Genomic DNA, 27,801 nt, shown 5'->3' on the forward strand with positions numbered 1-27,801 from the left:
AATATATTTATTTTAAATTAAAAACACGATTACTTTTAAATAGCTAATAAGATTAGGTAATTATTGTTAAAGTTAAAAGATTATAAGTTTTACATTTTATTATTCTTCAGTTTCGTAACCGCATTAGTTATTCAGCGAACACTTCTATGCATCCAGAATTCCTCGGCCAATCGCACACCTGTAGGATAAATTAGTTATATTAAATTATTGCTGTATTTTTTCATATGTTAAAAATCAATAATCGTGTTATTTTAACAATTCTCTTCTTACGTTCTCATTATAATTCAAATCCATTAAACAAAAGACGTCCTAGTAACTTCATAACTTAGAGCTTCGGTAACTCAGGGGTTAAAGCACTTCATTTGTAATTTGCAGGTCCTGGATTCAAAACCCGCCATGTATCAATATGTTTTTCGATTTACATATATACATTTATCTGACGTTATTGCAGTAAAGGAAAACATTGTGATGCAACCTGTACATAACTGCGACCAAACCAGCCAGCTAGCGTGGCATGGCCAAGTAACTTAGAATAGGCTCCGAGCCCCTGAGTGGGTACGTATAGTGAGTTGATGATGATGATGATGATGAAACAAAAGACATCTATACCTGAAGCTTTCTATTGAAGTGTAACCAGAATGGACAACGACTAAGTTCTCTCTCTCCATCCACACAATAGTAGAACAAATTGCAAAATTTCTCATTCGGCAACAACCAGTGCACTTCAGGGTCGACTGGACATCCATTAGGCAATAATTCAATTTCTGGTAATTCGGGTTTCTGAGGCTCTATAATTGTATTATTTTTTTCTGGTGATTCTGTAGTTTTTGGTATTTCAAGCTCTATTTCTAGGTCTGGTTTATCGAGTACAACTCTATCGCCACATTTCACGAGGTATCTCCAGTCGCATTTATTCTTGATAATACTGAAGTAGAGTCCTTTAGGGCAAACCATCTCTACTGGTTTGCCGTGGGTGCATTGGTAGAATTTGTTGCATTCCCAGTGTGGTAAAAGCAGTTCGATTTCCCAGTCGACTTCTTGTATTTTGGGGCAGAAATTAAAACCGTTAGCCGCTGTGGCGACCACCAAAAAGACAATGGCTGATAAAACTGTAAAATTATACAAAATTTATTAATAAAAATAACTAATAGTAATTAAATTTATATTTTTTATAATTAATATTTAATATACCTTCCATGATTTCTCACAACGGTTCAATTTGAATTGATATCCTTTAATGGAAGATGGATATTTATATACTAATTATATTAGTCATTTCTATGCGTTAAAATAGAAGTTATCATTAATCCGATGTATAATATAGATTAAAACGAGATGTTATTAACCTTATTTCTCACATACTTTATTGTTTATAATAAAATAAAAACATAGTAAATAAATCTTTGATTCTTAAGGAGAGTGATAGCTATCTAAAATCATATTCGTTTTAAAATTTATTGTGAGTAATCAAAGTAGGCAGTATGTAATTGTTTTGTTGAATCAAACATTTGCAGTATTAAAAACAAAGCAATTTTCAGAGAAACTAGCTGAAAAGTATTCGTAGTGATATCGACAAAATCCACATAGGGCTAGTTGTCGCCCGCGATTTTGTCTGCTCGGGATAAAATCAGTTTAAATACTTGTACCAGTAAAACTGTTGTTCTAAAAAAAAATAGCGTGTGATTTTTTTTAATTTATTTCATTTTACGTAGTAACGTAATTAGTTTAAGAACAATACTTTTGGGAGTGCTTTTGTTTTTGATTACGAGTATATACATAGCTTTACGGTATTTATACACTGAATTATTTCGCTCACGTTTGAATTCCGATCATAACTTTTGTTATCAGAATATTCTAGGACAAAGGATGACTTTTATTTTACAAGATTTACGTCTGTATTATTTTTATCGATGATAGACATTCCCAAGACAAGGCCGGTCATCGTGGCGATCTTTGGGGGAGGCCCAGCAGTGGGCGTCTCATGGCTGAGAAGAAGAAGACATTCCCAAGTTTTTGCTCTTGTATTTGTTCTGTTTCTGCTTCTACTTCTTGCTCTAATGTATACTCCTTCGTTATATTGCAAATTTTGTTTGTAAATTTATAACAATGTACATAAGAAAATGCGTCATCAATAAATCTCTATTGTTTTTACAAAGTACAGCTATCAAAATATGTTGTAGGTTGATTTGTAAACATATATCGGCAAACAAGAGCCTTGCTGATATATTTTTCAATTTAATACGTAGCTCTTTTTATTTATTTTGCACAATTTGCCTTTTCCAGGCGGTGTAGTACACCTACAATCATCAGTCCTTTCTACGTTAAAAGCGTGTAACCGGACTTCTCATGTAAGAACGAAACTTCTAGATGATTATAAGATTCCGTCAGCTATAATTAATTACTAAAATAATACTGTCTTATACTGTCGGTCGCTGCTATATACTGTCGATGGCTAAGGTGTTTAAGCACTTGACTTGCAATCTGCAGGCTTTGGTTCGAATCCCGCTATGTACCAATTTGTTTTTCGATTTACATATGTACATTTATCCGATATTTTTACGGTGATGGAAAACATCGTGATGCAACCTGCATATATCTGAGAAGAAATTCAAAGATATGTATGAAGTCAACCAACCCGTTCTGGACCAGTGTGGTTGACTATGGCCTAGTCACCCCTAGCAAATGGTAGACTCCGAGCGCATCAGTGGGGACGTATCATCAGCTCACCGATGATAATGACTGTCTTATATCATACATACTTTCATTGCATTCACAAGGCACTCAAAATCAGAGTATCATATTTTTTTTTTGCTCATAGACCCGTTTCAGATATGGATTTCAAGACCCACTGCTTCAATTCCCTCAGATACCCAAAACCCATCAAATTTTTGTGAAGATTAGATAGAATGATGTAAAAGGAAAATAATATATTCAGTAGTAAATTTTTTTTTGCCACTAAAGTACTCCAATTAAGTGTAAAGTATACATCCATTTAAAGATCCAAAGATTACAATCCTAAAGTACTAGTTTTTAAATAAAAAAAAATAGTTTTTATTCAAGCCATAGCTTTTCTCCTTAACTAGCATTTTATTTTCTTTAAAGTAAATAATATCCAATAAAGTATGCATTTTATTTTACTAATAATAGAAATATTACTCTTATGTAAATACTAAACAAAAAAGGTAAAAAACTTTATGAATGTATCCCGAATAATAGATTAAAGAAAGTTAGTTAAGCTCAATATTTTTTTAATTATATTTGTTCTTAATTGTTATATTTAGGACATATTTTACTGTATTATTTTTTGTACTAATGTTATTTTGAGTATTGCTTAGTAGTTACTACCTTTACCTTTTTGTAGCTTTATTTTTCTGTAAAAATTTTGATAAGGTGAAAATAAAGAGGATTTCAATTTAATTCATTAAATTAACATTTTATTTCAATAAAAATAAAAAAATAATAATTAAAATACAGTGATAAGTAAATACATTTAAACAAAGAAAAAAGAATGCAAAAATATTATAAAATTAACGTAGCATGTAGACACGCGTAGCATTTCTCGTAGCTGCGAAGTTCTACATTAGTTTCTGTAGATGTCTACACAGCCGGAATTCCGCGGCCAGTCACAAACCTGAAAGGAAACATTCAAATTATTTTATTATTTCTTTGAAAAAGTATAAATATCACTTGATTTTACACAATTTTACTTTTTTAACTGATTTTAACTATAAAATGTATTAATACATTTTTGAAACATTTTTTTAATTATATTCGCTAAATTACCTGTAATTCTCTATTAAAATGTAACCAGAAAGGACAGCGTCTGATCTCTTTCTCTCCTTCTACACAATAGTAGAACAAATTGCAGAACTCCTCATTCGGTAACAACCAGTGTACTTCAGGGTCGACTGGACATCCATTAGGAAGAAATTCAATTGGTGATTCAGGTTTTTCTGTTTCCACAACAGTATTGTCATTTTCATTTCTTTCAGTTACAGATGTAGTATCCGGTTCCTTGGTTACTTCCGGTTTAAATTCTTCCCAAACAATTCTATCGCCGCATTTCACGAGGTCTCTCCAATCGCATTTATTCTTGATAATACTGAAGTAGAGACCTTTAGGGCAAATCATCTCAACAGGTGTGCCGTGGGTACATTGGTAAAACTTGTTACATTCCCAGTGCGGTAAAAGCAGTTCAATTTCCCAGTCGACTTCTTGTATTTTGGGGCAGAAATTTAAGGCGCTTGCCGCTGAAGCGACAGCAAAGAACAAAACTGCTGATATTACTGAAAATAAAAAATAATTTCTGACATTTTCTACATTTTTTTCCTCTTTTCCTTCCCACTCTTTTTTTTATAAAGAAAGGATGGGAAGTGGAAGTGGACTTTCCGCATGAAAGGATGCATGGGAAGGGAAAATATTTTCTTTCTGTGCATCTCTCTTCCGTCGATTAAAGGTAGGCAACACATATGCAATTGCGTATGTCTATGGGCAACGTTCACTTCACTATTTCAGCAATTTCAGGTGGCCGCTCGTTTCCCACCTTATGATATAAAAAATATAACTTAATGTGTTTTAAAATTTGTAAGAAGTAATAAAATTCTGGAAAAAGGATGGACTTCATATCTTAATATTAGACATACCTTTCATGATTTCTTACAACGTTTCAACTGCAATTGATATCCAATAAGGGTTGTATGCAGTTTTATACCCCTTCCTTAGTCGCATTAGTTCGTCTTGTTAGATTATCTTTTGTTTGAAAACAATAAAGATAAGTGTGCTGTTTATTGACTTCTAAAGTGTGTTTATTTCTTTGTATTTGATAAAAATAATAATAAATAGTTCTTCGATTATCTTACCCTTCCCTTATCTATCTTTATCTATCTTTAAGTCTTTAACAGAACTTTCATTACAAATTTCTTTATTTGAATAACACTATAGAAATAAACATAGAAATGGGTTTCAAAGTACGTGGTGCTTTCAAGGTCAAGTCAATTCCTTTACTTCATCCATGAAAATCGTTGGATTTTTTTTCGTTATAAACATATTGCGGTCTCTTTCTATTCAAAGATAATGACAAAATGATTTTATCAAGATTTTTCAATGAGAGTTTCAAACTCTCGGATACTCAAACTTCTTAAGCAAAAGGTATTTAAATACATGTAATTTTAATTTAAAATATATTTATTGCATAAACGCAAGATAATTACAATTGTAAAAATAATGTACAACGAACAAAAATAATCAAATTTACGCATCGTGATATCGCATATTCTCACCGTTGCTTTCTGACACTAAAATCTCTGTATAAAACATATCGTCATCCCTATCATTATACTTGACAAAACAGAGATAACAATATGCTTTAAACGGAGGTTTTGGTCTCAGAAACTCATGGTTAATCTATCACAACTGTCAATTTGCCGCACATTCTGCATTCCGGGGCCAGTCGCACATCTGTTGAAAAATATTAAAAAGTAACAAACAATTATATTATTAAAACTTTTGCGACTGTATATTTTATTATTATATACCGTATACATAATCATTTTACCTATTTTGTTATTACACCAATCCAATAAAACCTTATTTAACCTTTAAGAGCACTTGAAACCGATGTGCTTGTAAACATAGATTTATGAACGTAGAAGAAACAAGAGAGGTGTGTCACCAAATAGAGGACAAGTGTGTCAAGTGTGGATCGCACCTAATAGAGGTCCGTAGTCTCTGTCTACCCCTCTGGGTTACGGGCGTGAGTTATGTTGTTATTGTTGTTGTATTTAACTTATAGAAGCAACAGACAAAAATATGTTTTAGAATACGTGTTTTTACACTAGAAATAGAGGAGACAAAGGGTTGAGAACCTTCTAATTTTTGAATTAAGTACATAAAAATCAACTTACCTTAAGTCGTCTATTGTAATGCAACCAAAAGGGACACCGCCTTAAGTGTTTCTCGCCGTTAATACATATGTAGAACCAATTGCAGTACCTTTCATGAGGTAATAACCAAATCAAGTTATTGTCAGTCGGGCAGCCGTTTTTTAAGAATCCTGTATGTGAGGCTTTCGAAGCATACGGGTAGTCCTCTATTGTAACATTCCTTACAGGGCTCCCTGCAGAGGGCGACACTTCCGACTCCAGGAATAATTCAGAGCTATCCAAACTAAACGAATCGGGCAAAACTCTATCCCCACATTCGACGAAATCTTTCCAATCGCATATATTCTTTATGGTGCTGAAGTAGAGCCCTTCCGGGCACGAAATTTCTATCGGCTCGTCGTTCGTACATTGATAGAATCTGTCGCATTTTCTATGCGGCAAAAAAATATCTACTTCCCAATTAGCCTCGTTTTGTTTGGGACAGATAGGCTCGTCGAGAGTTGCTGATGCTGTAGCAAGAAATAGGATCGCAGTCACTGCAAAAATAAAACATAAGATAATATTATCTTACTTCAAATTTATGACACTTAAAAATATTACTATTCAAAAATATACCTAACATGATATCCCGTCACAATCCTATAAAAGAATAAACGTGACTAAGCCTTCAATGGGGTTTTATATATGTCCATTAGTCACTTAAAACATCTCGTAGTTATGGACTATTGGTACTATAGCTGCATAGCGTCGAGCGCGTTACAATTCTTGTTATGATTTACACGCAATAAGCAAATGTCTGGCCGATGATGAATCGAAGTTTAATTGAGATGGCACGCGTGTGTTTGTATCTTCTATCGACCTTGTTCTATTCACAATAACCCCTTGTCGTATGAACGACAAAGGAGCCGCGGTAACACATTCAGTGCCGCGAACTCTTTCAGTGAATTCAGTAACAAGTGCGTCTTAGTATGTGAAAATCGTAGTGGCATTGGTAGTGTTAAAGGGTTTGTCTTCATAATCCCCTATTGTGGGACCATTGAACACCAGCTTTAGAATAACAAATCTTGGTGGCCGCGGTATCTTAGTGTATATCTGATGCTCATGTGACCATAGTGATAATAAAATGGTCGAACCATGATGATTTATTAAATATTTTTACGATTTTTACGACTCGATATTTGTGCTGAGTCGCGGAGCATTTCCGCGTTTGTTATTCGCTTAGGACAAAAATTAAGTTAAATGAAAACGGTTTTATAAGTGTACATATTGGTAAGTCACAATCACTGTTTTTTTTATATTTTCAAAGTTTTAAAATCGATTCATTAAAATATATTATTCATCGATTCATTCAATCGATTGAATTGTTCAATAGTATTAGTATTATCTAAATTATTTTATTTAAGTGTTTCCCTCCTTCAATGACTTCAAAAGCACCGCCGTTGATGATTAATCTTTATGTTATGGTCATAATGGTCATTTATACTGGCAATTTTAAATGATATCTTACTTCTTGCTAATCTTATAAATGCGAATGTTTGGATGGATGGATGGATTTTTGTTTGAAGGTATCTCGAAAACGGCTGAATGGATCTCGCTGAAATTTGACACAGATGTAGAACAAAGTCTAGTAGAACATATAGGCTACTATTTTTTTTGTTATCGCGCAGACGGATTCGCGGGCCACAGTGCCATAAATATTTCTTAACTAAAGTTAGGTTTTTTTTTATAATAACCACTGGTTATACAAGTAATTAATCAAACTCTCACTGCATAATTTGTTCGTTTAAAGTAGTCGTAAGAAATGTGTTTAAAATTCGTGTAAACAAAATGTTTAGTGGAGGAAAAAGATGCAAAATTTCAAAGAGTTTTCTCATGGTAAAATTCTTTTTAAATGGTTTTTAAGCGTGAAACTGGAACGACGACAATGCAATGTAAACGCAGAGGATTTTTGTAAACAATACGCAATGAAAACGTCTAACACGACTTTGTGGAATCTTTCAAATCTTTTAGTATCATTTTACAAGAATTTACTGTAATATTTTTTATATTTTTTTTATTTACCTTACATTTCTTAACTTACTTGAATTTCACGATGACCAACAATAAGTAACAATGTTTCATATTTCATTAAATAAATTATCAATTGTTTCGTAGTGTTTTTAAGATTTAGCGTAACTTCCCAGTGCCTTAAACACAAAGACAACTATTTGCATCCCTAGCATTTGTTTTAAAAAATATAACTAACAAGTTCTTTCTCATTAAATGGACCTTTTGGTAGTTTGGCTTTTTAGAAATACATGTTATAAGAATTTAGTATATAAAAATAAAACTTCTATTATTTATTTAATCAGTTATATATTAAATTTTGAAATATAATATAATTTATTAAAGCTAATCGAAATAAATTTATTTGCATCGTTTTAATTTAGAAAATAAGGTACAATGATCTTCATAGTTTCTTCGTCTAAAGGCGGCTTAATTTAAAAATATAATGTTCTTAAATTGATAAATTATTTTCGCATTAAAATGCGACGTCCAGACACATGCTTGTTGAAGGACTTAGCACAACACGCACTCATTGGAAGATCGCATACCTGTAAAAAAGGATATTTAGAAATCAATAAACATTGTCATAAAGTTAGGTAATTTTTAAAGGCTTTGTTAACTTTATAATAGCTATTTCAGTACAACATCAATATTTTTTTTCTTCTTATAATATTTTCGCTATTCTGGTAGTTTTACGTTTCCATAAATCAAAAATTATAACTCATTCCTTATGAAATTTTAAGGTAAGTAAGTAAGTTAAGAAAATAGTTCAAAAGAAGCCTACCTGAAGTCTGCTGTTAAAGTGCAAGGGACCGAAGCACTGTTGTTCGATTTTGGCACCATTCACGCAATAGTAAAATTTGTTGCAATCTTTCTCATGAGGCAAAAGCCAATGTACAGTCGGATCAATTGGACATCCATTTTCCAAAACTCCTGATTCCGGTACATCCTTGCCTGGTAAAGCGCAAATATCAACATCTTCATTATCATTGCCATCACCTTGTCCTTTATCATCATCATCTCCTCCATCATTCTCTCCGCTGTTTGGTTTATCATCAGGAATATTTCTATCGCCACAATCTACGTTATGTTTCCAATCGCATATTCCGCGTTCCTGATTGAAGAAGAGACCGTCAGCACACGACATCTCAATCGGAGACCCGAAGGTACATTTGTAGAATTTGTTGCACAATTTATGTTCCAAAAGAATATCCTTTTCCCATGTCAATTCTTCGCCTTTTGGGCATTGCTTAGACGCGTTGACTGCGACTATTGCGGTGATGATAATTGCTACAACTAAAATTAAAGATTAATTTTCTACAATTTTTTTTTATATCATAAGGTGGCAAACGAGCGAGCGGCCACCTGAAATCGCTGAAGTAGCGAAGTGACCGTTGCCCATAGACATACGCAATTGCATATGCGTTGCCTACCTTTAATCGACGGAGGAGAGGATGCACAGAAAGAAAATATTTTCCCTTCCCATCCATCCTTTCATCTGGAAAGTCCACTTCCACATCCCATCCTTTCCTTATAAGAAAAAGGGTGGGAAGGGAAAAAGGACTAAATTAGGCCTCCGGGACGCACACTCATCAGACGAAACGCGGAATTACTTCCACTTCACGCCTGTCTTCTGTGTGGTCGTGGTATTTCACCGGGCGAGCCGGGCCAATTCGTGCGAAAATGTTAAAGCGGGCTCTACCACTGTTAAATTTTTAACAAATTAACCAATAAGAATTGAACATACCTTTCATCTTTGGTCGAATGCAACAGAACAATGGGATAGATGACATCGAGTGAAATAAATACGATTAAATACCCGAAGTCGTATCATTTTTCTCGAAATCAGTTTAATCTTATTTTATATCAATCGAAAATAAATTGATTTAATCAATAACATTTAACGATCTTTTTGATTAAACGTTGATATAAAGTTAGTTTAATATCTGATGATTTTCAAGGGACTTTGAAATTACGTTCATAAAATAACGATACTTAAAAACTACGTAAATCCTTTAAATTTAAAAACGAGAATTTTCATTTAAAAAAGTAAATAACTATTTAATTATCATTTTTGTTAAACCTTCCTTCACGCATCTTTCTATAAAAATTACAAAATATATATTAACTGTCATAACTAAACAATAATATTTAATGTCACATAGAAAATAAATCATATTCATGGTAACTATAAAGTCCATGTCTACAGGCGATGTAGGTCGGAGTATATAGGGTGTATTTTGGCACAGTTTTCCTTAGCGAGGCGCCCGACAGTCCGGCGCCTTCTCCCATGGAGCATTGAAACTGTTCCCAGTTGATATTCAGACGTCCCAAGATCGCCCGTATCTGTAACTGACAAAAAAACGTCTAAAAATATGTAGAAGTGTTTCTTATAACCAGAGAAATGTATTTAAAAATTATAATAATTTTATTTTACCTTCAAATAGTAATTAAATGTGATGCAACTAAAGCTGAAAATTTGGATAATATAAAAAAAAGTTTGGAACAACATCAAAAAGAATTAACTGTGGTTAAAAATAAAACTAAAATACAAGCAAAAGAAATAACTAATGTTGTGAAAGTTCCGTTAAAGTCTTCAGTGCGTTTGGACAATGCTAGTAAGAAACCTAAAATGATATCAGTGAAACAGTATGTTATTTAATTATATTCCTTTTATTTTTTCTATTAGAAAATAATCATATTTTCAATCGAGAATATTTAAAATAAAACACCCTTTATTTTAATTATTATTACAAATTAGTAATAATAATAAAAATAATAATAAAAAACTTTATTGCCATAAAAAAAACTGAACAAAATTATACAACACACTGTTATACAGAGATAGTGCTGGCAAAAGGGGGTGGCTCAGCTTTGCCAACACAGGTCAAATTCCAGTGTCGAGCTGGTTTTCAGCCACCCCCCCTTCCCAAGATGAAAAAGGGGGAATAGATAGTAGATGGTCGCTGTACACTATTCATAAAGTTAAAAATCAGAAACTAACAAATTATTACTTAATACTTAATGCGTTTAACATATTCGAACAGAAAATTAAAAGACACAATTTAAGAAAATGAAACTGTTAAGTAAGAACAATATATAATATTTCAACCAATAATGATCCTATTACTCTTGTTTATATGTAGGTAGTTTTTTTCCTTTTAGCAAGCACCAGCTTTCCGATGTGTGTGCGTGTGTGTGTGTGTGTGTGTGTGCGTGAGTGTGTGTGTGTGTGCGTGTTTGTGTGTGTGTGTGTGTTAGTGTGAGAGTGTATGTGAGTCTGGGTTTATGTATGCGTGTGGTAATGAGTGGTGTTTGTGTTAACGAACCTATGTGCTTAGTACAATATGTATGTACTGGATGTTTTCTTTATTTATGCATTACAAATACTCTTTCAGACTAAGGTGTTTCCAGTAGGAAAGTTTTATATTTTCTGCAGCAAGTTGACGCTTCAGCAGCGCCAATTTATATTTTCGTTTAAAGCTATAGATGTTCAGTATAGTAACAAATCATATGATGCGTTTATAATATACTTAAAAATAATAATCTCAAATCCTAAATGCAATGAAATTATAACTCGTTTGTACATCCTGTATATGACGGTATGGGCGAGTTCACTAATTTGCTGTAAACAAAAAAAAATAAACTTACCTACTGTTTCATTTCATAGCGTAATGAGTTTATACAGATGTACTTTTATTGTAAATTTGTATATTGTTCCTTGTTTATATAAATAAAATAAATAACTAGCTGTCGTCCGTCCGTTCACGCGAAATAAAAAAAAACCTTAATTAGTAGCCTATGTTCTTCCACGCTACATTTTACATTTATGCCAAATTTCTGCGAGATCCATGCATCTGTTCGAAAGATAACTTCTAACAAACATCCATCGAGTATTAAAATATAAATGTTAGATTAATATTTGAATACATAGAATAAATTTAATTAAAAAAAACATAGAAAGAAAGAAATCAGTCATTTACTTTCGTTTATTGTTAAGACATTTATATTAATTGAATGAATTTAAAATAATAAATCTTTACAGACTACAAGAATGGGCTAAAGAGATATCAGATAAACTGTTAGACCACGAAAGTCAGATAGTAAGACGAGATTTACTTTTGAAAGGGTTCACTAACTTAAAAAGTGTACGTCGCAATGGCTCCGAGATCGTGGACCAAGCGGCTACAGCTTTAAGTGACCTTTTATCTAGAAGAGCAAAAGCCGCTGAAGCAATAATGAGGAAAGCAGAAGAACTATCAAAGAAAAATGTACCTCCACCACCAAATTATACGTATATGCAAAGTACGGTAAGTGAGTAAGATTTAAACTGATTGATGCTTTTAATTAAAAATTGTATAAAAAAAAACAGTAGAGCCAAGTATGTAAAAATCTCAATTCCTTTCAGTCATTAAAAAGTTTTAAACTTGTGCTCTTTCATATTAATTGTAACCTAGTGGTTTCAAGAACAATAAATTGATATGATATATCATCATCAGCTCACTATACGTCCCCACTGAGGGGCTCGGAGCCTACCCTAAGTTAATTTCTTCTCAGATGTGTGCAGGTTGCATCACGATGTTTTCCTTCAACGTAAGAACGTCGGATGAATGTACATATGTAAATCGGAAATCGAAAAACACATTGGTACATGGCAGGCAGAACCCAGGACCTGCAGATTGCAAGTCAAGTGCTTGAGCCCTAAACTACCGACGCTCGTATGATATATATGAATGATAAATGCAATATTTTTTTTATTTGGCAGAATCTGGATCAATACAAAAAAGAGGATACAGAATGGAAAGAAGATCGTCGAAACTTTACATTCCCGTTAAACTGTAGAAACCTAAATAAAGTAAATTTGTACAAAAGCAAACATTTCGATGCTAATGTATCTTTGGACACAAGTAGCGTGCATGTTGCCGTAGAAGTTTTTGATTGCGGTAAATTGATATTTCTTCACTCTAAGATAAAGTTTTCCACCGTACAGCTGAATATGCTTAAAGATCTAATACTAACTAATTAAAGGGACAGCAAATCGTTTCGTCAAACACTAGTATTCAAACAATTATGTAACTTCTCTTACAGATCCTAAAATACTAGAACATCTACATTGGTCAGAAGGTCTGATATCCACTTTCAAAGAGAATTACGTCCGTGATGCTACGTTAGACTTTCAATACATGTGTAACGCTAAAGGATTTTTAAGACATTACCCAGGTATGTTCCCATAATACTCCTAATACTCGATAGTACTAATCTTAGGAAATTATACAATAGGTTAGGCATATCTTATAGGGGCCGCGGACGAGAGCGAAAGCGTGCCCGTGGCCCCGTCCCGATGCGTCAGAGGGCAGTCAGGTTTTAGTGGGTATTCTTGTCACCTTCTGTGGCCGGCGAGTCCCACACTCCCTACGCCATTGCACCGCCCGGCGTAGGCGTAAATGTAAATGTAAAAAAATGTAAATGTGTAAATGCATTTCCTGACTATAAAAAAAAGGCATATCTTATAGGTTACCTATTATGGTAACCCCGGTATTGATTAAGAGTACTTTTAAAAAGTCCAACAGATGCAGCAGTTCTTTTTATTACTGCTAATTGTTACCAGCATTATTTTAGCTATTGTTTTTTCCAGCGGCATTATGGGACACCATGTATAAACTGAAGTTAGACGTAGAAGATATATACGACTGTCGGCTGCGTCCCTGGTACGTCAGCGCCAGCGGCGCACCACGAGACATACTCATTCTACTCGACGCGTCAGGCTCTATGACTAACTCATCCAATCTGGTAAGTAGATAAGATTACATTGATAACTTAAACATTAATTGTCCTAAATGAGTCATTAATAGTAGTACATCCCTTAGTGTAGATTTAGTTCTCATACAAAAACTATCAGGAATCCATGAGTAGTCACTTAGTGGTTTGTACAGTCAGTCTTTCTAGTTACCCTCAATGATAATTTATTTGTGTTAAAACGGATCTCGCTATGGTAACAATAATGTAAATAGTAGAGAATATCAGAGATCCAAACTAATTGGTTACTTTGTGTATAGCTTGTTGCAGAACAATTAACATTGGCTTTACTGAGCGCTCTGACCGACGACGACCAGGTTAATGTTCTACGCTTCAACGTGACCGTGCGCTCGCCAATCACATGCTTCAATGACAAACTCGTCTCGGTGAGTCTAACTTGCTCCAATTTTGCTTTGAGAGAAGATGAATATATTGTTTAAATAGTAGTCCCTAGGATAGACCGAAATTCTCTTCAAAACTCAAGAACAGGAAATCTGAATAAGAAATGGATCATGAGGAATTCACTTTAGTCTAAATTATTTTTTCTATACTTGCCAAATTATTCAAAAAATTAATAAACTAACTGCATTGAAAAGCGTTCGTTATACCCACAGGCAAATCACGTAAATTCTGCAGCCATAATGGCGGCTTTAGCTCACTTCAAGATGTGGAATGAGACGTGGATGGGAGACGTTCTTGAATATTCGGTGCGTCTACTACAGAAACAGCGCGGGACTCCGGACCGACCTCCATCTTGTCAGCAGGCTATTGTACTGCTTACTGACAGCCTGTACGATAATTATACGCAGCTGCTAAACCATCTTGATCCTGAAGGTCGGATAAGGTAACACATGTAATTTAGTACCATGATTAAGTCGCATAAAACTTTTGCTTTTTCAAATGGAATTAGCTCAAGTTGTAACATTTTAGGATCCAATCTATGTATCATTTTGTTCTTCTATCTTCAACAATTTGTAGACTATTCGTAATGTGGCTGCACGATCCGTACGGCTTACGTGATGACACGAGGGGCTACGGAGAGACACTGAGCTGTGCTCGCGATGGTTACTACGCGGAGTTGATTACGGCAGCTGACGTCACGGAGCAAGTGATGAAAATTCTGCGCGTGTTGGAGCGCCCTCTGGTAGGGCAGAGGGAACAGCGCCTTACCGTCTACAGTGATGTCTACGCTAATATTGAGGTCAGTATTAATTACAATCAGTAAGTATCGTATGAAGAATTCATAATAATTTGCTAAAAAATGGCGAAAACATCAAAATGTAATTTTACTGTATTGATTTGAATTGACTATAAACCCTTTTGGCCACTTAACATTACATGTAAAAAAATTATTTAGACATCCTTATGACCTACATTTGACAAAAAATGATAAGGTGTACAAAATTGAATTCGTCGTTTCAAAACTTTTGCTTTACCGTGAGTTTTTGACACCAAAATTTCTCTTTAAAACAGATCGCCATCTTTAACAAAACAGTAATAACAGCATGTTTTAAATGGGGATTTTGACGTCAGAAACCCACGATAACAGATATATTAAGAATGATGATGAAATGTGTCATTTTGTTTAATTATAATTACAGGACCCTAGAAGAGGAGAGTATTATTGGAAGCAGAAGGAAAATGCCGAACAAGTGTACAGATACAAACTTTTGCGTAAAAACAAAAAGAAGTTACTCAATCAATCTCAGTTATACAAAGACTACCGACGACAGTTAAGTCTGGTAAGTTATTTCAAACAGTTAATTTCCTCTAGCAACCGCAAAGGAGATAGCGTTATCATCATAGAATAATAAACCTATAGATATCTAATTCGCTTCAAAGAGCGTCGATGACTCAGGGGTTTAAGCACTTGACTTGCAAGCAGATCTTGAGTTCGAACCCCACCATGTACCAATGGGTTTCGATTTACATGTGTACATTTATCCGACGTTCTTACGGTGAAGGAATACATCGTGATGCAAAATTTTCGCGGGTTAAAAAAAATTACTAATACTGTCGCTTTTGCTCTTAATTTCAGGATGAATACGGTTATTATTACGAAGGCGAAGATTTAAATTATCGTCTTCTAATCACTGTCTCCGTACCAGTATTCGACCACACTACATTAGAAGTAAGTAACCAACAACAGTAAATACGTAAAAAAATCCATATATTCTTCCAATCTCAATATATCCTTTCATTTCTATTAATATTAACAATTATATAAAATTTTGTCTTCTAGAGTTTTTGGTAGTAAGCTATTTAAAAGCAAAAATAACAGTAGGTTACAAGACTTATGGGATTTTATTAATATTAATTGTTTACAACCCATAATACATGACGAGCAAATAAACACGCACTAATGTACTACACACTCCTATTCGTACTATCATTCTTTTCTACGAATTAATCTATCAGATTATATAATGACATAACAAAAACAAATTGATTAAATTGTTTTATATACTGTTATTAATCTTCCCAACAAGTGCTATATTAATCGGTTATCGCAAGGAATTAAATCTATCACAAACAAAGAGTTAATTCTTCGTATAAATATTTCATAGAAATGTCTTTATCAGTGAATAAGTATGCATTTTCTATTAATTGTTAATTTTCCTTAAAGATTCTTAAATATTAGTACGAGGTTTTTGAACGCTGCTGTCAACCCAATCTTTTGCCAGCGTTTCTCATTGGAAATTATTTTAGACCATAACTTGGCTAGAAATCAAATAGCTTATTATTGTAACTTAGGTTTGCCGCCACAAATTTGCTGCTATGTATTTAGTGTTACACGCCCGCCTATACCTTCACTTCCCTCGCCTTGAACGTATACAAAAAAACCGATACGACGCGGGTAGATATTGTCTATTGGACGCAAAGTTTGTCTTATGGCCAAGACAGCCCAAGAACGATCCACATAGTGTTTTACCCAAGTCAAAATCTTGTCCAATGTGAAGTGCCGGCAGTAATTTCTAGTAAATATTAATAATCTAGTCATTTTTTTATTCCAGAATATCACAATCAAACTAGACGAGGTAAATATATAAACTAATTTTATCAACAACAAATAATAAAATATTTCGAAACTGTACAAAATGTCTATTTTCAGGAAAAACAAAGAAACTCTACACGAACGGTAAGATTTATTTTACTTTTCTTTTGATCGCAAAAATAAATATAAATTTATAGATATACAATGAATTTTTATTTATTTATTTAAGCTTTGTACACAGTTTAAAGTACATAGTGTAACATTACATAGAAATACAGTGATGTACATACAGTTGAGCTTAACTCTAAAAGAGTTCTCTTACAGCTAACGTTGCGATACAGAGAGGATGTGTAGTGGGTAATAACTGTATTTGTACAAGAATTGTACACCTTCATTATCAAAATAATGAGCAGAATCATGTATAATTCTATAAGATACACATTATCAATCTATTTCCAGTACCCTGTGAATAGACTGCTCGGCGTGGCTGGTGTCGATATACCTATTGACCATTTAAAACTATACGTACCATATTACCAGGTAAGTATAAACAATAAAGTTAAAAGAGCTACAAAGGTAGAGAAAAACCCAAGTACGAATATTATATCTTAAATAGTGTGTTAGAGAGTGGATTCCGATGACGACTCATAGAGATTTATGGAAGACTGTGCCGACTCTTCGTCTGTAAAGGCAGGTTACTCAATGATGACTACGAGGTAAGTATCCCCAAGTTTAACGAATCCCCGTTTATCCCGAGAATCCGGTACAAAAGCTTCGATATTAATATCACGTTAAACGGAAGCAATGCGTTTTATTTTTTTTTAGATAAATAATATTCGTGGCCAGATAACAGTTCGAGTGCTTTGATTAGAAACTGAAGGACGAATGTTTGTTTAGTTATTAATTTTAAATAAATGTTCTCTTTACCGTTTGTAATTAAGACTAGAATTAAGATTTTTGTTTTAGCTTGGACCTGCAGGATCATTTATTCTCCTAGACCATCGAGGCAGTATTGTGATACATGATAATTTAAAGCCAGTGGTAAGCCAGTAGCCTGGATCTACTTCCTTAACTAGTTAATTGTACTTTGATGTAGTTAATTTCTTCTCCAATTTATATTAAATTATATATTCTATTTTTTTAGTTTGACGGTGATATATTAAAACCAGGCTACCGTACTGTGGATTTTTTAGACTTGGAACAATCCGCAGCTGATCATTTACCAAGAGAATATCCTAAAGACTGGATCGAGGTAAGATTTTCAATGAATAAACTAGCAGTTATAACTCAGCTACGATATAAGGTCCTTTAAGAAGCGAGCGTATCACCATCTCAAAGGCCGGCAACTCATCTGCGGTTCTTTTGGTATTGCTGATGTCCATGGGCATCGATGAACACCTCGGAGTTCCCACTGAACGTTTGCCCCCTTCTCTTATAAAAAAAAGTTACCACGATCCCACCTAACAAGTAATCAAAGACGATCGTCCTTTGTTTTCCGTAGTCAGTAGACCTAGGTTTATTAAAAGTTGGTATCTCCAACTCCTAGTACATGATTTAGGCTAAGGTGCGGTTGTGAAACTACACAGGGAGCCTGACAGTAAGGGGTAGCCTAATTCTGAGAAATACGCAGTAGAAAGCGAATATATACTATCCATTAATGATAAATACTATATCGCAATGAAAAATTTCCAAATGATTATAAGTGTCTGGAAACGATAAGGCCGATAAAAACGTCACACATTAGAAACATTTATTAAGATTAGCTTTGGCCCGCAACTCCGTCCGCGTTAAGTTAAAAAACGTAGTAGCCTATGTCCTACATCTATGTCAAATTTAAACGATATCCATGCAGCCGATCTGGCGATACATTCAAACAAACATCCATCCAAACATTCGCATTTAATTAATAAGAGTAAGACACAAAATAGATTGTAAATAATGAATCAGTGCAAAACATATTTTTATCAATAATTAATAGTTAAGATACTATTAGTTTTATACTATTATCTAATAAATACATAACTAATTTAGCTAATGTCATTATTATTTTTAAGCTGATTTAAATAAAAGAAATCTAAAACTTATTACACTTTAATCCATTGATTCTAATTACTTTAATTCATATTTACCTACATTTAAGCATAGTTAATAAAAACTTCTTGTATAACTAGCTGTCACCCGCGACTCTGTCCAAACGTCATTGAAAAAAAACTTGATTAGTAGACTATGTGTTCTTCCAGACTATGTTCTACATATATGCCAAATTTCAGCGTGATACGTTGTGCCGTTCCGGAGATACATTTAAACAAACATCCTATACCTTCGCATTTATAATATTAGTAAGATAAATGGAGAACTCAACCATTACACCACGCTATCACTTAGATTTAGAAAGTTAGTTATAAGAACAATTAATATCTAACTAGCGCCAAACTATTCAATGCGTCTTCTTCTTCGTTGCAGTCTTTTCAGACTGGTCGTGGTTATTAAGTGTCAGCGACCCGCTTTACCAGGCGCCGCCACTCCTCCCTAGTCCCTGCCTTTTTAGTACATTGGTGTAGGGGGACATCTACAGCCGCTCTGATTTTGTCGGTCCAATGTGTATTAACATGCTTTGAATCATTTTAACAATTTAACAATTATTTAATTTTCAGTTCAGAAAAACTCTTGTACTCGATCAACATGAGGGTAATAAGACAATGTACAGCAAATATATTTACGATGAAGGTATGCGAGCGTTGTTAGAGACGCAACAGTACCATTGGAAACGTATTCTAGAACATTATACGGCAGTGGTGATACTACCTAATAAAGAAGGCAGGCATGCGGTACCAAACACAAAGCGATTCACGCAGCAACTAGCTAAGGAGGCGTACAAGACGTTGTCGGAGACGGATTTCTGTACACATCCTGATTGGTAATAATTTTATTACTGCTAATTTATTTTACTAACTGTCGCCCGACGGAGTTAAATTAAAAAAAAACTTATTTTGTAGCCTTTGTGTTGTTCAAGGCTATGGTTCTACATCTATGCTAAATTTAAGGCAAGATCCATGCAGTCGTTCTAGAAATACCTTCTTACAAACATCCATTCATTCAACCAAACATTTGCATTTACCAATAGCAGTAACATAGGATAGATTATAAAAAAATCTTTTGTTACATTTTATTTACTAATTACTGATTCCATTGTCTATTTTTAAGGTTATACTGTCAGCACGTGGAGCCACAATTCGATTCGCAAAAGGATGAGATCTTGTACTTCATGAAGCGACGGAAAAATGATCCGAATTTTCAAATGCAGAATCTCAGACATAGCTTCTCGCCAATACCACCAACATTACAAGAAAAACCTTATCAATGTAAGTTAACATAAATAAAAGAAGTTTTGGCCGCATAAAATTAAATTTTTCAAATAATCTGAGTTCTTAGTATTCAATTAATTGTACAGAAAATTGAGAGCAATTGATATTGAAAGAATAATTTTTCTGAAAACAAATTTTAAACCTACCCTACAAGCCATTCAAACTCACTACAAATTCAATAGAAAAGACATAGGTCACTTGATCTAATGGCTTCTTTTCCCAAAATAAAAAAGAACACGAAAACTCAAAAAGTATGTCGTTGTTTAGGTAACGAAGAACTAATGGCGCGAATATCAGCGGAGGCGATAGCAACAGCGCAATGGTCGGAGATAGATGAGGACCAGGACTGCTCCACCTGCCAGCTCGGCTCCGTCATCGCATTCTTTGCCTGTGGTATTCTAATTATAATTACTAACAACGAGATTCCACTGCCGAAACACAATCAGAACATTTAGTAGACTGTCTTTTGGTTGACAAACGTATTTCGGAAGAAGAAGCTCGTGGTAAGAGAAAAGATTTGTTCGTGGGGTTTAAAATCAAGACATTTTGTATAATTCTGATTGACACACGATATTACGTCCTCAAATTATAACTGACTTTATATTTGACTTTTTAAATACTGTTGAACAGAGAGTGGTCTGACCCGATGGCAATACTACGAGGCGACGAGCCCGCACGCGGTGCCCCCGACGGGCGCGGCGTGGTCGCGGGGCGCCACCGAGCCCTGGTTCACGCGCGCAGCTGCGCATGCGCCCGCGCTCATCATACACGCGCCTTTAGCGCCCATTCGGCGTTTCCGCAACACTGGCATTCCGCAACCACAAGTATGAACTTTCGAGCAAGTTTATATTCAACATAAATTTTGTATAATTTAATTTAACGCTCACAATATCCCAGGTAAGTGAGCATCAGATGTGGCTGACGGCAGCACGCGTGCTCGACTACGGCATCAAGGGCATGCTCGGCGTCGCCGGCTTCCACTTCTATCCCAGACATCTCGACGACCTGCTCAAAACTGTCACTAATATACATGTAAGATTATGTACAATAGTACGTATATATTTACTTTATGTGGACTTGCATGATCAAACAAGAATTGCCCAAGAAAGACTTCGGATTAATTAAGCAAACTGTAAAACTTTTGTAAAGTTTAAGCTCAAATATCTATGTATTCATTCAAAAAATGTTCAGTGTTAAATAGACATTTTTTTCCCAGACGGAAAGGTTTCTAAATAGAATAATTAAAATCAGTCCATGAAATGTTTTCTATAGTGTCCTGAAGAAGACGAGAGTAAATGCGAGCCTCGCTGCGACAACAAGGATTGGTCGTGCGTACTTATAGACGAGGAGGGTTGGATCGTGTCTAAAGTGCGTGAGGATTTGGACGATGACATAGAAACGGAACCATTGAGAGATCACCTCGCGAATGTGCATCCCGCGGCGATGGCAGCGCTACTCAATGCGAGCGTGTTTAAACTACACTGGATACATGACTACCAAGGCGTCTGTTTCCCACCGGAAAATGAAAAAATACGTGCCGCTGCACCTGTAAGTGTGTTATATCACATGTAACTAGATAAACAAAGTGTGTATATCAAATTTTACGTGCCTGATAAATTATTTGATAATATAGACTTAGCTGTTTGAAATGTTTGATGAATAGCTTGATCAAATAATATGAATAAAAAATGGTCTGTCAGCTAAGGAGATTAAAGATTAATTGGTAATTTAAAATCAATTATAAGTAAGTTACAGATTTTGTCTGCGACTTTTCCTGCACATAATTGAAAAATCTAGTACCTAATTATAGGTTATGTTACTTAGTCATCACTAAAGAATTTTTGAAATCGGTCCAGTAATGTTTAGTTTACTTGTTACATACAAAAATACCAATCTTTTCTGAAATTAGTATAAATAAAATGATTAATTTATTTTAGTCTTTACCGTCGATCCTGCGTTCATTGTGGCTTTCAATTAAGACTATCTTCCACATTAGTAATGACTTTGCCACAGTCCTTTTACTAAGCACTGGTAAGTAACCTAATTTATTTTTTATTTTCGAACATTTTATGTTAAATATCGTTCATTTATTTCCCTTTATCTCTATTTAGTATGAATTAAGACATTTTATTCTACAGGTAAGAGCGTGACAGCAGAAACAGAAGCAGAGAAGATGAAAAGACACAGACGCGTGCAGAAAGATTTCGAAAGAGAGAAATACGAGCGATTGTACGATCGACGCGTGCTTGTCAATAGAACACGGTTCGCGGCCTGCGATCGTTCTAGACCTATCTATCAATTGCAGGTCCATTATCACTTGTCATTTTAGAACTTCATCACGCAATTCGATAGAGATTTCTTTGAATTTACTCCGCATATATTAAGTTTCATGCGATGTTAAATCACCAATGCTTAAAGACTTCTTCCAGGCGACTTAAAGATACTTTTACGACTTAGGGGCCTTCATGAAAAGAACGTACACCACCTTAAAGGCCGGCAATGTATCTACGGTTCCTCTAACCTTGCGGATTATCCATGTGTATCGGATCAAATGATTTTAAGCAATTCGTTGCTCGTTTATCCCCTTATAAAAAAGGCGTATGAAAGAAAAGAAGATAGATGTGATAATGTTTAAACGAAGTGTACATAGCAATGTAATTAAGTTAAGTCCCTAGATTATAAGAAGTTGTATTGTTTTTAGCGTACAACAAAAGCAATGGAAGCTTTGCGTCGTAGTGCGCACGCATGTCGCTGGCCGTTAGCCGCCGCGCCCGTACCCGCAACTAATTTGATCCTGTTAGCCGTGTACAACGCCTGTCCATACCCCGGAAGACCGCTCAACAACCCACTGACCAATGAAAGGGTATTTACACTATGTATAGTAAATTAAATTGTTAATAGGTGAATCGTATGTAAATGGTTAATAAACAGACACGCAGTCTTCCTAAATGTAATTAATAATAATTATTGTGCAATGTATTGATCGATTAAATTGCATTTAAGATCGATATTAGATTAGATTTCAGATTACAATTGATTGCATCTCGGAGTAAGACAGGTTTCCGCGGCGTTCGCTTTCAACTTTTATAGATGTATCGGCACCGCTGATTTATCATTTATAATTAATATAGCATTCAAAATCCTTTCTAAATAAAGTCGAGTTTTTTATCATCAAACATTAACTATTATTTGGTTTGACTGTCATTACTTATCTCAGTTTCTGTTTCGAAGAGCTTTTAACATAAATAATTATTCAATGCCATTCTGACAGAGTATTTTTTTAATGTTGACAGGTGGAGATGGCGGACGGTCGCGCAGGTCTGGAGCCGTCAGCGAGCCGGCTTGCATGCTGGCGTAACCGGGTACCTCTGCCAGGCCGCCCGCCTCACGTGCAATGCTTCCCACACAACTACTCATATGTATGAACTCTGGATGTACTTATCTATTCATTCAACGGCAGTCATATAAAAGAAATTAAACCGTAACTTTTAGTTTTTTATAGACTGGTTTTACAATACAAGCAATATGACTAGTTAGTAAAATTGCTATTTTTTCCCCACAGGAAGAGGGATACCGACAATGTGGTCCCTGGCTGCCAGATCCAGAAAATAATGCGAGGAATCATTTCATATCAAAAATTCTTATTTTCTTAGCTTGTGTTATTTCATTGATTTAAGTAAATTGGTAATTTAAAAGCAATAACGTTCAAATAGCTTAGCTTTAATATTTTATTTCTAGTCTTTCAAATGTTTTATTAACAAAAATATACCAAAGTTTTAGATATTTAGAACTATTATACTTTTTTATTTTTTTTTGTTTGTGCCCTTGAATGAAATAATTGTGTTAAAATAAATTAATAAAAACAACCACGCGTTGACATCTTAATTTCTTTAATTCAGTATATTTGGTTCGGAAATGCCTATTTATACGTGACAACAAGACAGACAGATCACATAATTGTTTACATCACATTTCCTTAAGACTTACAATAAAACTGTGAATGAAAAAAACACCTGGAACGATCCTAAATTTACAAAAAAAAACAAACATGGTAACATTAAGAACTGTCAAAGTTTAATTAGACTTAAAGCAAAAATACTCATACAAACACATTGTGACATTATAATACCTCTAGATGTAGTTTTTTAATACAAAATGAAAAGAAAAATAACTAAAAAAATTGTTAAAACGTCATTTTATCAAAACCCAAAACTATTTAACAAACACAATATTGCGACTCCGTCCGTGAGGAGTCAAAAAAAACTTAAGTCTATGTGTTCTTCCAGGCTATTTCTACATCTATGCCAAATTTCATAAAAATCCATTGAGCCGTTCCGGAGATATCATCAAACAAACATACATACGTCCATCCGCATTTACATTACTTTTAAGAAGTAAGATTGCAACATTAATGACAAAACTGGAGGGATTTACCACAAACAAATCCTCTCGAGGCTTTGAAATATCCGTCAAATTTGGGGTCCGAATGCTCCATCTAGAGGTATAAATCATGATGATATCTTTAAATATTGTGAGAATTTCAACGACGTGAAGTGAAGTGAATCCAAAGTAATGAACATTTCCCAAATAAGATATGACCTAAAGGTCTATGTTACCAGGTCATAAAATTAAAAAAAAATGTGAGATAACAAGATTTTATAGAATAACATAATTACATTGTTATTTTCTGAAGCGACAAAGCTTTTAACAATTTGTTATTGTTTACGTTTTTTTTACATCGGAAACTTTTCGTCATGGTGATTGTAAATTACATTTCAGCAAAGATTAAAAACGATAACACAGTTCTTTGTTATCTTATCGGAAAATTCAAATTAAATTCATGATCAATATTTTACACAATTGATAAATTCAACAATTAAATGAATATTATTAAAACATCAATTAAATACGAACAGATTAGAATAAATATATAAGACAGATAAATTTCAAATTTCTAACCTAAATCTATTTAACATACTAACGTAACCTTATTACGAATTCGTCCAATCAAAAATAGTTTTTATATTTATTAAAATTTCTACATTAAATATGGAGACTGACGCTATCTTATCAATATTAAAATATCTTTAGAGCTGGAACAATCTAGAATACTGTGGCACATCAAAAATATTAGCTTATGATGAAAATATTTGATTTATTCACTTCGCGTATTCGTTACCTGAGATACAATGTTATTCAAACTTTATGGCCGCTCAGAATTTTGTAATCTCCGCACAACCCAATTTTATATCTCGTTACGATCAGTATCCTAAATTAAACAGTAAAAGTCAATCTGCATACATGGCGATCATTACCGTAAGTTATAGCTGACGCCCGCGACTACGTCCGCGCGGAATTAAAACATAAACTTAATTAGTAGCCGGTGTTCTTCCAGACTGTGTTTTACATCTATGCCAAATTTCGTGCGAGATCAACAATACATACATCCATCCAAACATTCACATATATAATATTAATAAGATATAGAAAAAAAGTGTTTTACAAGAAATATTATGGGATTTATTAATTTTAGTGCATTTTGTGTTTGATTAAGAGTTTAGATTGGAACGCGTTCATAACCACGAGCTGCCATAAATTTTGAATCTTATAATACTTTTATCATTAACGTCTATTTAACTTACATTATAAATAAAGTTTAATTAAGAAACATCTACCTAACTACAAATTGTAAATTACAATTCGAATTTCGTTTCTTCATCTCTTCCATCATTTTGGCACGTTTAGAAATTGTACGTAAAATAAATATCAATATAAAATCATCTTTTCAACAAAAAAAATAACCATTCGCTTGGCGATTTAAACTTGATTAAATAAAATACAGAATATAAAAAAAAATAATAACATTGCAACACATCTTTGGTTAAACATAAAGTTATATTGTCATGGAATTTTATAACAAAAAAAATTAAAAAAAATATATATGTACACATTGTAAATATTGCGTATTATATTATAAAAAAAAATATATAAATATTTGTGATGAACTGGAATGGCAAATTTAAAATCACTTTATAATACTTAATACGGTGGTATTTTTGACATAATGTCTGCCATACACGTGAATCGGTTATCTGCTCAAAGCAGTCCGTGTACAGCAGCCCTAACTCTCGGAAACACACATCAACTTACAAACTATCTTACTTATAAGATATTCAATGGCAAAAGAAGGCATTTTAACAAAAAAAAATTTTAAACACCCCGATTTTTTTTGTACTCATAAAATTACACAATTAAAAAAAACGTATAAAATTACATATGTAAAATATAGGATAAATAAAAATGTACTTTCAATACATGTTTTATCAAAGGTTAAAAAATAACATTTAGTAAATAATCCGATTTTTGTTCAAATAGTATTTCAAAAAAATTTGGTAATCTTAAAAAATATATATATGTTTAATAATTAAATATGTAAATAAATGAAACGATTACTCCTCTTCAGATTCGGTGTCAGAGTCCGGGATCGTGTTAAACCAATTCTCCCATTTTGATGGCGGCCCTGATGCGTTTCGACTAAAAAGTCACATAAAAAATTTAAACTAGAAAAACTACACAAATGAACAGTTAAAGCGAAAAAGGGACAAAACATACGTATTGATAAATATTTAGGCAACAATGAAATTCTTATATTTTTCTGACAGTTTGCTATCTGAAGGCTTATGAATTCACTACATATAAATGCAGCTGAGTGTACGTGTGTCATGTATTACCTGAGCTTGGTGACGGGCTGCGGCAGTGTGGCGGTGGCGGGGGGCGGCGGGGNGGGGCGCGGCGCTGCAGCGTCTGAGTGCCGCCCTCCTCCTCCTCACCGTCCCACCCCTCCTCCAGCACCCATCTGAACAATCATACAATCATTTATATAAAAATCGCCAGTAGTTAAACAACACGAGAGGAGAATACAACAAATTTAACAGTGGTAGAGTTCGCGTGCAGTTTTATGAGGTGACGTCATTTTACATTAATGGGTCATGGAATATGGGTCGCTTCGCTATTTGAGCGAATTCAGGTGCTGGCACAGGTGTGGCCACATGTTCTTTTGCCACCTTTTAAATTATTAAAAATAAGTAAGTGCTTTCATCACAGTATGACGTCACACAGATGATATCAGAGTAGCGGTGCTACAAAATGTACACTAAGGGAGTGCAACAACAGATGTACCTGGAGCTGTTGGCAGACTTGCAGTTCTCGCACTCGCTGCGGTAGTCGTCCACGTCCTCGCCCCCCGCCCCGCCCCCGACACCGCCCTCCACCCCGCCCCCCACCACGCCCTCGTAGCTGCACACGCACGATGGCTGCAACATACGATACAATAATATGATAATTCAATGAACGTACTAAATATTCTGGCTTTCAATTTCAGTATACACATACATATTTTTCTATGACATTTTCTAGCTTTAATGACAAGATTAAAAGCTAGAAAATCAAACGAAAATTACAATTGTCAAAAGTGGTTTGAGTTGCTGTAACAAAACTTAATTAGTAGCCTTTATGTTCTTCCAGACTATGTTCTACATCTACTCCAAATATCAGCGAGATCCATGCAGCCGTTCCGGAGATACCTTCAAACAAACATCCATCCATCTTCCAACAAGTAAATGCAACAATGTAAGGTACCTTATCGACGGTAAGTGGGAGTGTATCAGTAGGTGCGGGCGCGGGAGGCGGGGCGAGTACTGTTGGCGGGGTGGGCGCG

General features: G+C 34.3%; 6 protein-coding genes across 6 annotated transcripts in view; 2 read left to right on the forward strand and 4 right to left on the reverse strand.

Annotated features, from left to right (window-relative positions):
* Positions 1 to 127: 127 nt before the first annotated feature.
* LOC106119275 (peritrophin-1-like) lies at positions 128 to 1,198 on the reverse strand. Its single transcript, XM_013314190.1, has 3 exons — positions 1,192 to 1,198; positions 610 to 1,109; positions 128 to 178 (listed from the first exon to the last, which is right to left on the reverse strand). Exons 1-3 carry the CDS (start codon positions 1,196 to 1,198, stop codon positions 128 to 130), a joined length of 558 nt encoding a protein of 185 aa, XP_013169644.1.
* Positions 1,199 to 3,544: 2,346 nt separating this feature from the next.
* On the reverse strand, positions 3,545 to 9,705 carry LOC106119276 (uncharacterized). The gene is made up of 6 exons (XM_013314191.1): positions 9,676 to 9,705; positions 8,713 to 9,224; positions 8,458 to 8,476; positions 5,969 to 6,418; positions 3,784 to 4,286; positions 3,545 to 3,631 (listed from the first exon to the last, which is right to left on the reverse strand). The coding sequence occupies exons 1-6, from the start codon at positions 9,680 to 9,682 to the stop codon at positions 3,581 to 3,583; spliced, it is 1,542 nt and encodes a 513-aa protein (XP_013169645.1). The 5' UTR covers positions 9,683 to 9,705; the 3' UTR covers positions 3,545 to 3,580.
* On the reverse strand, positions 5,382 to 6,547 carry LOC106119520 (peritrophin-1-like). The gene is made up of 3 exons (XM_013314561.1): positions 6,498 to 6,547; positions 5,904 to 6,418; positions 5,382 to 5,457 (listed from the first exon to the last, which is right to left on the reverse strand). Exons 1-3 carry the CDS (start codon positions 6,502 to 6,504, stop codon positions 5,416 to 5,418), a joined length of 564 nt encoding a protein of 187 aa, XP_013170015.1. The 5' UTR covers positions 6,505 to 6,547; the 3' UTR covers positions 5,382 to 5,415.
* Positions 9,706 to 10,477: 772 nt separating the features above from the next.
* LOC106119277 (voltage-dependent calcium channel subunit alpha-2/delta-3) lies at positions 10,478 to 14,572 on the forward strand. The gene is made up of 7 exons (XM_013314192.1): positions 10,478 to 10,577; positions 11,974 to 12,238; positions 12,694 to 12,871; positions 13,017 to 13,148; positions 13,564 to 13,718; positions 13,985 to 14,110; positions 14,339 to 14,572. The coding sequence occupies exons 1-7, from the start codon at positions 10,561 to 10,563 to the stop codon at positions 14,570 to 14,572; spliced, it is 1,107 nt and encodes a 368-aa protein (XP_013169646.1). The 5' UTR covers positions 10,478 to 10,560.
* Positions 14,573 to 14,710: 138 nt separating this feature from the next.
* Positions 14,711 to 23,782, forward strand: LOC106119352 (voltage-dependent calcium channel subunit alpha-2/delta-4-like). The gene is made up of 19 exons (XM_013314277.1): positions 14,711 to 14,925; positions 15,326 to 15,466; positions 15,763 to 15,855; positions 16,739 to 16,762; positions 16,837 to 16,863; positions 17,179 to 17,259; positions 17,686 to 17,760; positions 17,864 to 17,971; positions 19,374 to 19,636; positions 19,924 to 20,081; positions 20,352 to 20,477; positions 20,715 to 20,908; positions 20,982 to 21,116; positions 21,357 to 21,632; positions 22,022 to 22,115; positions 22,223 to 22,389; positions 22,786 to 22,947; positions 23,378 to 23,503; positions 23,647 to 23,782. Exons 1-19 carry the CDS (start codon positions 14,713 to 14,715, stop codon positions 23,758 to 23,760), a joined length of 2,577 nt encoding a protein of 858 aa, XP_013169731.1. The 5' UTR covers positions 14,711 to 14,712; the 3' UTR covers positions 23,761 to 23,782.
* Positions 23,783 to 26,470: 2,688 nt separating this feature from the next.
* Positions 26,471 to 27,801, reverse strand: part of LOC106119278 (uncharacterized) — a 5,844-nt gene continuing 4,513 nt past the window's right edge. Inside the window, 4 exon segments of the mRNA XM_082930799.1 lie at positions 26,471 to 26,618; positions 26,816 to 26,864; positions 26,867 to 26,940; positions 27,264 to 27,397. Coding sequence (XP_082786925.1) covers positions 26,534 to 26,618; positions 26,816 to 26,864; positions 26,867 to 26,940; positions 27,264 to 27,397 — 342 coding nt within the window. The 3' untranslated portion in view covers positions 26,471 to 26,533.

The sequence above is a fragment of the Papilio xuthus genome, unplaced genomic scaffold (assembly GCF_000836235.2).
Source record: "Papilio xuthus unplaced genomic scaffold, Pxut_1.1 DF827461.1, whole genome shotgun sequence".
Lineage (NCBI taxonomy): Eukaryota > Metazoa > Arthropoda > Insecta > Lepidoptera > Papilionidae > Papilio > Papilio xuthus.

Excerpts from the sequence above, each read along its gene's own strand:
- LOC106119275 (XM_013314190.1), bottom strand. Across the intron at positions 179-609 it reads ACTTCAATAGAAAGCTTCAG|GTGTGCGATTGGCCGAGGAA; the intron begins GTATAGATGTCT and ends TTTATCCTACAG.
- LOC106119520 (XM_013314561.1), bottom strand. Across the intron at positions 5,458-5,903 it reads ATTACAATAGACGACTTAAG|ATGTGCGACTGGCCCCGGAA; the intron begins GTAAGTTGATTT and ends ATTTTTCAACAG.
- LOC106119276 (XM_013314191.1), bottom strand. Across the intron at positions 4,287-5,968 it reads CTGCAATTGGTTCTACATAT|TAATATCAGCAGTTTTGTTC; the intron begins GTATTAACGGCG and ends TTTTATTTTCAG. Across the intron at positions 3,632-3,783 it reads ATTTTAATAGAGAATTACAG|GTTTGTGACTGGCCGCGGAA; the intron begins GTAATTTAGCGA and ends GTTTCCTTTCAG.
- LOC106119277 (XM_013314192.1), top strand. Across the intron at positions 13,149-13,563 it reads ATTTTTAAGACATTACCCAG|CGGCATTATGGGACACCATG; the intron begins GTATGTTCCCAT and ends TGTTTTTTCCAG. Across the intron at positions 13,719-13,984 it reads TGACTAACTCATCCAATCTG|CTTGTTGCAGAACAATTAAC; the intron begins GTAAGTAGATAA and ends CTTTGTGTATAG.
- LOC106119352 (XM_013314277.1), top strand. The coding sequence starts at position 14,713 with ATGTGGCTGCACGATCCGTACGGCTTACGTGATGACACGAGGGGCTAC. Across the intron at positions 15,467-15,762 it reads ACCGACGACAGTTAAGTCTG|GATGAATACGGTTATTATTA; the intron begins GTAAGTTATTTC and ends TCTTAATTTCAG. Across the intron at positions 22,390-22,785 it reads GACCTATCTATCAATTGCAG|CGTACAACAAAAGCAATGGA; the intron begins GTCCATTATCAC and ends TATTGTTTTTAG.